Source organism: Habropoda laboriosa, unplaced genomic scaffold, assembly GCF_001263275.1.
Source record: "Habropoda laboriosa isolate 0110345459 unplaced genomic scaffold, ASM126327v1 scaffold145, whole genome shotgun sequence".
In the NCBI taxonomy this organism is placed as follows: domain Eukaryota; kingdom Metazoa; phylum Arthropoda; class Insecta; order Hymenoptera; family Apidae; genus Habropoda; species Habropoda laboriosa.
Window position 1 is genome coordinate 871936 of NW_017100307.1, and position 11731 is coordinate 883666.

Here is an 11731-nt window from a genome sequence, read left to right on the forward strand (position 1 = left end):
AATTTTCCGCAGACGTGAAGCAAGAATTCTCTGCTGATGTGAAACCAAAGATTCCAGTGGACGTGAGCTCAGAATTCTCTACTGAAGTGAAACCAGAGATTCCAATGGACGTGAAACCAGAGATTCCAGTGAGTGTGAGACCAGAATTTTCCGCAGACGTGAAGCAAGAATTCTCTGCTGATGTGAAACCAGAGATTCCAGTGGACGTGAAACCACAGGTTCCAGTGGATGTGAGCTCAGAATTCTCTCCAGACGTGAAGCAAGAATTCTCTGCTGATGTGAAACCAGAGGTCCCACTGAACGTGAGCTCAGAATTCTCTACTGAAGTGAAACCAGAGATTCCAGTGGATGTGAGCTCAGAATTCTCCGCAAACGTGAAGCAAGAATTCTCTGTTGATGTGAAACCAGAGATTCCAGTGGATCCAGTGAAGCAAGAATTCTCTTCTGATGTGAAACCAGAGATTCCATTGGACACGAGTCCAGAGGTTCCAGAATTCTCTGCAGATGTGAAACCAGAGGTTTCACTAGACGTGAGACCAGAATTCTCCGCAGAACAAGAGGCTTCCCCGACGATAAAGCCAGAATTTTCTATAGATACCCTTAAAGACACTTCGACAAATTTATTCCAGGAAAAAATTGTTGAAATTCCTGTCGAAGTACAGACGATTACAGAAGACTTGCAGCAACCTGAAAACAATGTATCGAATACATCAGTAGTACTCGATACTATTGAAAAAGCGCAGGATACTGGAAATGTTAAGACTTTCGTGAAGATATGAAATTTACTCAGGGAATTGTTAACAAAAAATAGATAATTTCTAAAAAATCGTAATATAAAATTGCAAGTACAATTCGAATTTGTAATAAAAATTAATCTATCCCTTTAAATACTAACGTTTACCTTTAATTCTTGACTTTGCGAACTTAGTTCAGACAACAAATAAAAAATTATAAAGGAGAAATGCAGAAAGTAAATATTTACACATTTTATCCACGTATTCTACCTTTAATAAATTCTCAAAAAAAAAAAAATTGCCATTTACATTTCCAAATCTTTACTCCACATCTCATCTTTCAATTCTCTCTTAAAAACGCTAAAAAAAGAAATAGAACACAAATGTATTCATTTTGTAGCACACTTTATTCAAGATATCTCACGTATTACACCAATAAACAAAAGAAAAAAGATTCCGAAGTCGAAAAAATGTGTATAATATCTCGTGCATCGTTAAGTTAAAAACGTAACCCTATCGTGCATCCTAACCGATTAGACAACTAATACATTCTATACGTGTATTATCACTTAACGTCTTACAGCTTACGTATCACATTATACAAAAAAATGCAAACGAACGTATGTATGTACGTTTAACATCAGGATGCAGCTTATCGTCGAATTCCACGGTTAAATGAAATCTCACCTACGATCCTGTTTCTTTTTTCCCTTCGATTCTCCTGAGATCAGTGAAGAAGTTAAGCTAGAACTTCATTTCTGTCGAGTTCGCGGAACGCAAACTGTATCGATCTCGCACGATCTACGATCGACGAAAGGTAGATTCGATCGGACTTAATAATTACTAATTCGAATTCGGTCGCGTTCTCCTCGCGCTCGAAGAGAAAATTGGTATTTTCTGTTCTTCTCGCGGGGGAAGGCAAGGGAGAAAACTGACGCGATTTATCGGAATAAGGAATCGAGTCGGGACGTTTTTCCTTGACTCGGCAGGATTGGCGGGTGAAAAAGAAACGAAGGGAAAAGGAGGGAAGGAAGAAAGCGAAGAAAGTCGACAGTGTGGCCTCGACGAGCCGGCCGACCGGCTTTAACCCTACCCCACTTTTCAATCTGTCAGCTTGTCTTCGTTGACAAATTTCGTTCCAAATTTCAAACAGGATCGAGGACGAGCCCCGACAAATTCCTCCAGTTCTCTCTGTCTCTCTCTCTCTCTCTCTCTCTCTGTTTACCCTGCTATTACTTCCATCAGGGTGGAGCTTTGTCGAAGAGGTGACTCGCATGAACTCACGATTCGCGTGCGGATGGATCCATCGAGATTCTCTTTCTGCGCTCAACACTTTGTCAGCTGGTAAATTAATTGTACTCTCGTCAAATTCTACAGGCTAGAAATGTGTCTTTTATTGTTATTTTTCTTTCTTTCTCATCAATTGTATCAGTTAGTGTTAACGAAAAGGTTCGTCGTTTCGGATAATTTTCTAGGTTAACATCGTGGCCACGCAGAAGGTTTAACTGGAGGAGAGGACCATTAGCGTGGATGCGTAACTAAAAACTAACCCGAACCGTGCTCCGTATCGTGTTCGTGAAACGACTAATTTAAAAGTTATATTAGTTCCATCGTGGTTACGGTTGAAATTCCACGAGGAACAACCCTCCGCGATGTCCTGATTGCCCTGGCAAAGCGTTGATGGAGCTGTTCGGTGGTCCGCGACGAAATAACGAGGCGCGAGACGAGCATTGATAAACGCTTGTATCCTCGACTCGATTCTAATTGTCAGAAGTGTCGTTCGAATAGGAAAAAAAAAGAAACTCTCTCTGCATTGTCGATACTCTAATTCGTACATAATCCGCGTGAACTTCGTCGTGACTGTTTCTCCTCTCTGTGAAATATAAACGATTCAACAACCTATCTGACAGATTAATTCGTGCGCAGTTGGTCTCTCTAGTTGGAATTGCCGTGATCTCTTCGTATTTCTGCGTTCAGTTCTCCTTCTCGATGCATCGTCCTAAACTAATTTCTCGATCGGTGCTCGTTCTTCCGTCCGCGCAACTACCGGCGGCTCCTTGTCGACTGGCTGCAATTCCACGTGATTCTGAGTCTTCTTGCCCGGCGTTAAACGTCGGGAGGATCTTGCATCCACGTCTGTAACACTCGTCTCCGTGCTGGAAGGTGGAATTGCAAGGGTTGGCGTGCTCCCCGTGGCGGCAATTCCTTTCTCCTCGAAGTTGAAACTCTTGAGCTGCTTCGACTTCTTGTCGAAAGTGATTGAATAGCGGAACGAACGATCTCCACGATTGTATAATCGTTTCCACGGTCGGACGATCGATTTCCCGGCAATTCCACGCATCTTGGAGTCCTCGGAAATTTCCTGCATCGAAGGTGGAGATCCTACTTCCCTCCTCCTTCTGTGGGAATTCAGAAAGCCAATGGAGGCTAGAAAATCGTTGTCCATTATGCCCTCGTTCTCTTCTGTGAACAATGGCGGGATGAATTGCGGGTACTTGTTGGAATTGCCGGTTTCAAGACCGTTGGAAGGCTCCTTGTACAACGATTGCTGGTACATGTTCCTCTCCATTGTGTACAATGGACTGTTTGAAATTGCGGGGGGCGACAGTTGGCGGAAACCCTGTGTCTCCGCTGAGCCGGTTTTGCGGCGGAGTTGCAGAATCGAAGGAATTCTTGGGCTCGCTACGGTGGACGATAGTACAGGTGATTCGATGTTTTCAGTGCTTGACAATTCCTCCGCCTCTGTTCTACCGGGAAAATCGACGGATTTCAAGTTGAGGATGAATTTGCTCGGCGAAGATCCCTTCGAGTTCTTCTTACTGTCTGCTATCGCTTTCGGAATTGTCTCCTTCATCGTGGCTTCGTTGATCAGCTCCTCCGTGCGGCCTTGAGCGGGCTTCTCGACGTAAGTTTTCTTGGCGTGGCTGTACTGCTTTCCCTGCAACACGTGAGTTCGATGAGAAACTTGCGGACGAGTGCGTAATTGCAGATCGAAGAACCGAGAATCTTCCAGGCGAGAAAATCGTGACGGATTGAGGAAACGATATTGGAATTGTCTCGACCACTGATCGAAGAGGAAAGGATGTCTTCGGTGAGAATACGGCAGAATTGTTATTAAAAATGTTGAAAACGTTTCAATTGCCGGTATCGATAGGGAAAATGGAGGGAATTGCAAAAGAGAAAAGTGAAATGTAACGCGATCGAACACTTTTTATGGAAGTAAGGATAATGGAGAAAAATTGTAAAAAAAAAAAGGTGTTTTAACGTGATATCGACAGGGAAAAGGAGAGCACGAGGTAGTACAGGTTTACGAAGTTGTTGGAGGGGAAGGTTGATTACTTACGTCTCGTGTCTTCGACGAAACATGATTTCGAGGCCGCGTCATCATGCGCAGCCATCGAGGATAATTGAATTCCGGAAACACGAGCGGTGGCTTTGTCACTCCCTTCACCATGAACGGACGGAATTTCTCTACGTCTACGATCCTGTCCAGGGAAATCCCGTTGCAAGAAGGCATCGAGAAGGGTAGCCTGTTGAACCGTCCAACAATTCCATTTTCATTATGAATTTCCTCCCTCGATAATATCAAATAATTCTACTCTCTGTGTCTATTAAAATAAATATACCTCCAATGTTCAATTTACGTAGAACTCTAAGCAATTCGCACGATGTACAGTGATTCTCTTGTTAAAAATGATTTAAGAATACAAACGAAATTGTGAAAGATAATTCAACGTCATTTTTCTCTGCGACTTTTATCTTGACAATCGGTGAAAAATGGGTCAACTGAGGAATTATTCATTTTTATGGTAGAAATAGACAAAAATTTTAATTTCTATTCTGAGAGCTGATCCAAGTGAACAGGTTGCTGAAAAAGACATACCTAATCGGCAAACAACCCTCTACGGTGTAAACTATCACGTCCATCGTGGAAACATCGACGTTTCTCCTCGAGCGGCGCACGATACCCCTTGGAGTCAACTGTTCGTTGCTCGTATCCTCCTCCGAGCTCAGCATCCTAAAAAAAAGGAACCAACGAAACTAATCGCAATCCTTGTCCAGACGAGGAAAGAAAAATAGAGAAAATAATTTGACAACGACGTGATAAAACTGACCATTTCTCGTCACAAATCGGTAGAGCAGGATCGATGAAGAGGCATTTATGGATCGTAGGCGGCGTCGATCGTTCTTCGGGGGTTAAAGTGTCGGGCAAACTGTTTCTCTTGGAGGAATTCCCATGGCCGTGGACCGGAAGAGATTGACTCGTCGAGAGCATCAGGATGAGCGGCACAAAGACTGCCGCGAAATTGTTCCTCATTGTTCCCATTGTCCGTGAAAAAGTTCCCTCGCGTCTGCGAAAAAGTTCTGCAACGTCGGTTGATCACTCTTAATAACGTTACGATATTGCAGCCGAGGAGAATTCCTTGTTAACCCTATTTGTCCGCGGTTGATTAGAAACCGCGAATTTCACCCCCCGCGTTTCTCTCTGTCTCTCTGCGCCATATTCCTGGTAAGTGTCGATGAGACAAAATTTCAAGGAAATCGTCTTCTAGTTGACCAAGTGTGTCGAAAATTCTGGTTTACGTGTGTCACGCTGCTTAATCTACCCTTGAAATGTTTTTATTTTCAGGTGTAAATGTTTTAAGTGGACTGTGGATTTTTATGCAAATGCATGCCCTTCGGAATATTGCGAAAGAAGTAGAATTTCGGTGGAAAATTATTTGAGCTACCAGGTAGTATAGAAAGTGCTGTAATAACTTTGCATCTTTCAATTTCCTGTAAATGCGTAGAAATCCTCGGTCTAGTTGTAAGTGTGATATTAATTTGATATATTTTTATTTTGAAATTGAGAAAACGAAATAAAAATATTTCAAATATTTTACTTCATAAATCCTTGCATTAACCAAAAACCTCGTGAACTTAAAAATTGCCTTAGGATCACAAATTGAACTTAGCGACTAATGTCACAGTTCAAACATTCTCTTCGCCTCTCCTAACCTAAGAAACCTAACCTAACCAAAAACCTCGTGAACTTAAAAGTGCCTTAGAATCACAAATTGAACTTAGCGACTAATGTCACAGTTCAAACATTCTCTCCGTCTCTCCCCGTGGACCAACCGAAACCTCCGTAAACTTTCTTCAAAAGCCGGTAATTCCCCGCGTGCAAAACCACTTGGCATCTTCAATTCGTCCACTTACCGACTAATACCGCCGTTGGAATATCCTCGATAGAAAGAATCTCGCGTTCGTTAATCGCGCAGTAAAAAAGGTAGCCACCTTTCGACGAAAGCAGGAGGAAAATTAAAAGACACGCTGCTGGGTGTGCTTGGTTGGATCGTTCCCAAGTAAGGGCAACCACTTGGTGTATAATCCTTTCAAGATCAAAGAGGCCTCGAAGGTTCGAAAGGACCTCGTTACGAGAAGATTGCCAGAGCTCGTGAAAATTTGCCGCATAAATCGCGACACTGTGCTGCGGCTGGCTGAGGTAGAGAGGTTGGATGGGTGACAGAGAGCTCAGGGTCAAACGGGGGCCAACAAATCCGGAGAAATCCTCCGAACATCGTGGCAACTTGGACGAGAAATATTTTTGAATGCACCGTTTCAATGGGTGACGCGAGTTCACCCTGGCCATTCAGCCACTTCACCACCGACACGGTGGAAAAAGGTTAGAAGACTGCGTCAGCATCCGCGACAAGATGCCTGTGAAACGCGGTAACCGCGGTCGATGGTCTGAAATCTGTGTCTTGGTAATTCTAAGGGAGGAAACTCGAGCACTTGTATGCACAGCCGGAATTGTGGGTTCTTCGTGGGATTTTATTTAACCGTTTTTTTTTTCTTGCTCCTGGGGTATTTGAAGGCATTTGGGGAATTTGAGGCATCGCGGAAATTTGTGAAACTGGGAAATTGAAGTACTTTAAATTGAGGGTTTAAGCTCGAACTATTAATTAATCCCGGAAGGGCGAAATTGTAATCGTTGGTGTGGTGATGGTGCTCTTGGTCAGAATGTTTTTGGACTCGTGTATTTTGTGGTAGGTATTAGCTCGGTGATTGGTTGGAGGTCGAAGGTGGTGGAAAGAAGGAATGGAAAAATGCAGATGTGATTGGATATTAGGAAACTAGTGGAAGGAGAACGTGAGGGTGAAGGTGGTTTGCAGAAGTTGAAATAATTTGGGGAAAGGGATAGGAAACATGTCCAGGATGCGATTTGAACTGCTTTATGGTGGGGAAGGAATTTGTTAGGGGCTGAGAAGGACTGTTTATTAGTTTATGGCTCTTTACTGGCCGGTGGGCTTCGCGACCGGGCACAGTATTTGTGTCGTTTCATTTTGGGATGTAAGACTTTTGTTTGCTTTAATTTGAGTGGAGTGAGAGTTGGTCTTGTGATGTTTAATTTGGGACTGTGAGAGTTTTGAGGGAAGAAAGGATAGGATTTGTAATTTTGTAATATGTGAAATTCGGAAATTTGAAATTATTAATAAACGAAAAATTGTAATTTTGTTGTTTTCATGAAAATTACAATTTTTCTTGGATTTTTCAATATGGAACTGTGAATCTTCTGAGCGAAGAAGGAACAGCATTTGTAACTTTGCAATTTATAAAAATTGGAAATTTGAAACCAAAATAAATGAAAAATTGTAATTTTATTATTTTCACGGAAATTATAAAATTATCGTCCGTTCTTTAATTTCCAACTCTATTAACGAAGAAAATATAACATTCGTAATTTAGTAATCCGTAGGACTCGAAAATTTAGAACGAAAATACTTGAAAAATTCCAATTTCGTTATTTTCCCAAAAATCGCAAATTTATCCTCCACTCTTCAATTTCCAACCCTGAATTTTCTAAACGAAGAAAGTACAACATTCGTAATTTTGCAATCCACGAAATTGTGAAATTCGAAACCAAAATACTTGAAAAATTCCAGTTTCGTTATTGTCCCAAAAATCACAAATTTATCCTGCACTCTTCAATTTCCAGCTCTGAATTTTCTAAACGACGAAAGTACAACAAAATAATAGAAAAATTCCAATTTAATATCCCCGCAAAGATAAACAATGTATCCTCCGCTCTTTAATTCCCAATTTCCCAACTCACAAAGCCCTTGAAACCAAAACGCCAAGGAATCAAAAGAAAATTGAAGAAAAAATCAAAAAAAAAAAAATCACAGTTTCATTCATAGCATAGAAAATTTATCGACACTTCATGAGCTCGCGAAGTTAATTGCCACAGAAGAGAAACGATCCGGCGGAAATTCGCTGGAAGCGGCTTACGATCGCGCGAGATCGTTGGATACGGTGAAAGAATGGCAGGGTTGGAGAAATAAATTGGCGATCATCGTTGATTAGTTTCGCTAACGTGTCGTTCGTTCGATTTTTCAGCGCGTCTGGAAACACCGGTTGGATTATTTATTATGCAACCAAGGTAGGTAGGAACGGGGCAGCCTCTCCTCCGTCGATGCTTTATTAATTCCGGCAATTAAACAAGCCCCCGAGGCCGTTTAAATAAATGCAGGCTAGACGATACGCTGTAATGTAACGACAAACCGAGCCGCTAATAGCTGGTTAACAATGATAATTCGCCCGCTATCGCGGGCCAAAGTGGTACAGCACAGATAGATCGTAGGAAAATGGGTGGGTGAAGCAAACCGTTCCGATCGTCGAGTAATGTTTGACCCCTTTGAAACATTGAACGGGCTAAATTCAATCGATTGTTGCGTCGTCGAGACACAGAGATGCTCTCAATGCCGGAAATACCGTCGATTTTCTTCGTTCTGTCGGGAGTGTGTTGGGGGAAAAGGGCTGTAACGAATGTGACAATAAAGTGTAACGATTTTCAGAAAGCTAGAAAGGTGATATTCGGGTTTTATTTTAAAAAATTGATGTAAAATGGTATTGGATGATTGCAAAAGCTCTAGCCCGATTTTCAGTACAGATGTTTGTTTTATCGCTATGTTACATTCCTATCGAAAGATACACCGCTTGTGTTTTATTTTGAAATAATTATTCGTTTCGTTTTATTTTCAAATGAAATGTACCTTTGCGCACACCTTTTGTGTTTTATTTTCCAATCGGGCACGAATTTTTGCAATCATCTAACATATTGCGATTTTTTTTAAATAACATTTTCCCGCAATATCAAAAAGGCTACTAAAATTATATAATGCGATTTAAAAAATAGTTGTATATTGGAATTTATTAATTTGTCAATTATATTTTGAAAATAAATTTTTTACAGTATCGAAAAGACTATTAAGATTATATAAAGTAATTTAAGAAACAGTTTTATATTTCAGTTTACCAATTATTCGATTATTTCTCGAAAACGACACTTTCATAATCACAGTATGGAAAAGGCTATTAAGATTACATAAAGAAATTTAACACTAGAATTACCAGCCGAGTCAGAATGACACATTACCGACTTTACAAAAGTGAATTTTTACGTAAGTAAACCATAATTGGAAAATTCGATTCGTATCGATACAAATAGAAGCGGTACCTGTAAAAAATAAATTCGGAAAGTTGCAAATGGTAACACTTACCAGTATTGAACATTCACGTTTTCTCGAAAGATGCTAACGGGTCATTTTGACCCGGTCGGTAATTCTAGTGTTAAGAAACAGTTTTATATTTCAATATACCAATTATTCGATTATTTTTCGAAAATCACATTTTCATAACCACGGTATCAAAATCATTACGTGAACAAACCACGCAACATTGCAGAGTTAAAATATAACCGATGAAATTGGAGCAATCGATGCAGCTCGATTGCGACGAGTAATGGAGAATTTTCCGATCAGATTGCAAGAATGTACCCGCTGTCGAGGAGGAGGTGGCTTGGAAAATATTATTTTCAAGAAATAATTGAATTATTAATCAATTGTGTAAGAGTTTGTATGACGGTCCTGGTTTATGGCACGGCAATTCAGGAGGACTACGTCGAAGCGAAGAAGTCCAGGCCCTCGAGCCTGCCGTAAGCCGGGACCCAGTCGCGACAGTATCGTGTAGTGTAGAGTATTACGAGGCACACGAACGAACAGGCATACGGTCGACCAATATATTTATCCATATTATTAATCCTGACAAAGTTAGTCATTTCCGCTGTTTATTTAAAACCATCCTCAACAAAGCAAGCTACTCCTTACAATTGCATTATACAACTACTGTCCGAGAAACCTAAAGTGAAGCCTCTGACGTCACAGCCTAGCAAAGTGGTGGCAAAATAGGCGGTTCAGGTCATCCCCACTACTCTTGGGCCTACTCTTGTAGGTAAATGGTTTAGACAAACGAATTTAAGTCAGCTGTCGATAATGTAACACGCTGATAAAAGAACGGAAAACTAAAAATTATTTGGTCGCCTTGTCCTCTTACCTACGTTGGCGCGTAAGCATATTTAATAGCGCAGACGTTAATTTCTAAGTGACTCGTACACAATAAATTGTTATTGTAAAGGAAGCCTCAGGAAATGTATTAATATTTTTCAACAGTTAGAAAACTGAAATGTAAATATATTTTTGCTATTCCTGAATAATAAAAGTAAATTTCGGCGCATTAAAAAATTGCTTAAGGAGCTAAAAAATTTCTGGCTGCAATGAAAAATAGCGTGCCTCCACAGACCGAAAGCCACTTTTCACAGCCAATAAAAGCCATCAAACAGCCACTATTTAATGTTAAAATTTTGAAAAATTTGACAAAATCAGACGACATGTCGTCACTTTAACCGTAATATTTCGGCTTTGTTTAAAGATAATATTTCGACCTTGGGCTCGTTTCGTAGCAATAAACATAGCAATAATCGCTGCTAAAGTTTCAATTGCTAATTTGACACTGTTCCCACTCGTAGAATAATTTTGAAAAAATACCATTGAATTGCTCGAATTTTAACCTAAAATAAAATAAAAGTAAAATAAGCTTATCGAAATAATAGAGAAATTTTGGGAACATGGGATAAAAAAATAAAGTTTACCATGATGCACGTCGTTTGGCGTCGCGCAGGCATCTGTTCGCCTGTTTATGGTGTCTGCGCGACGTAAACTTAATTTTTTTTCGAGCGCTTGAAAATATCATTCCGGTGAATTATCGACTGCTCATCTATTTACCGACTGCTGGAACAAGACCCGATCGTCATCTATTGTTCATAGAAGAGTAAGTGCGATAGCCTTATTCTATCCCTATTGGCTTACTAACAGCGAGGCGTCACAAGTTCCCCTACATCTCCCACTTTTAGGCCCTGTGTGACGTTAGAGGCTTCACTTTAGGTTTGTTGGACAGTACATCTTTCTATTTTACATGAGTGTTAGTATTTATTGAAATAATTTCCCACTTTTGTGTAATTTAGAATATGAGATTGATTGTTGTTTCAAGTATGAATTTTCTCGGATTTAGAATTGTAATAAAAACAAATTTGAGTAAACGCTGTTCGCTGAAAGATCGTGTGTAAAGTATTCGGAAAAGCTTGGGCGCACCGTCTTTCATGAATATTCCATTCGGTTACCTCAAAAGCAGCATAATTAACACCTATCTCGTAACTATTTATGGTCACCAACGACAACACAATCAGCCATAAAACCATAGGAGCGTGGCAAACAGCACGATTTACATTCACTTATAATCTATTACCGCATTACCGCCTCTATTAAAATTCATACAGGGCGGGCTATCAAAAAGAAATTATCCATTCACGGACCCGTGTTAACTAAACCACTAGCAATATACAGTACACCGTTAAACTTCAATTACCCACCAAGTGTATATGTGCATAAGTAGATTTTAATAAAGAGTCCTGGAATTTCGCGAAAATTTTACGCTGTTCCGGAAAAGAAGAAAATAAGAGTAGATACCTGAAGATTCACTAAATACTCCATTTAGAGATGTAAGGTTTCTTTCATTTTTGATAAAATCGAACAGAAGATAAAAAAATCGAAGGCGAAGATTTACCGAAATTTAAGGACACTCTAACCCCTTGATGACGATGAAAGAATGATAGAAGCAAG

The 11731-nt window shown here is 40.3% G+C and overlaps 1 protein-coding gene across 3 annotated transcripts in view; it reads right to left on the reverse strand.

Moving 5' to 3' along the window:
- Nucleotides 1-1639: 1639 nt before the first annotated feature.
- Nucleotides 1640-11731, reverse strand: part of LOC108574046 — a 15521-nt gene continuing 5429 nt past the window's right edge. The window contains exons 2-5 of one of the 3 annotated variants that reach the window (XM_017936553.1): nucleotides 4850-5088; nucleotides 4618-4752; nucleotides 4078-4264; nucleotides 1640-3672 (exon numbers count right to left, since the gene is read on the reverse strand). In XM_017936553.1, the coding sequence (XP_017792042.1) occupies nucleotides 2734-3672; nucleotides 4078-4264; nucleotides 4618-4752; nucleotides 4850-5061 (1473 nt within the window). In that variant the 5' untranslated portion in view covers nucleotides 5062-5088 and the 3' untranslated portion in view covers nucleotides 1640-2733. Of the gene's footprint in view, nucleotides 3673-4077; nucleotides 4265-4617; nucleotides 4753-4849; nucleotides 5102-11731 lie in introns of all 3 variants that reach the window. The other 2 variants (XM_017936551.1, XM_017936552.1) reach the window with 2 other exon arrangements.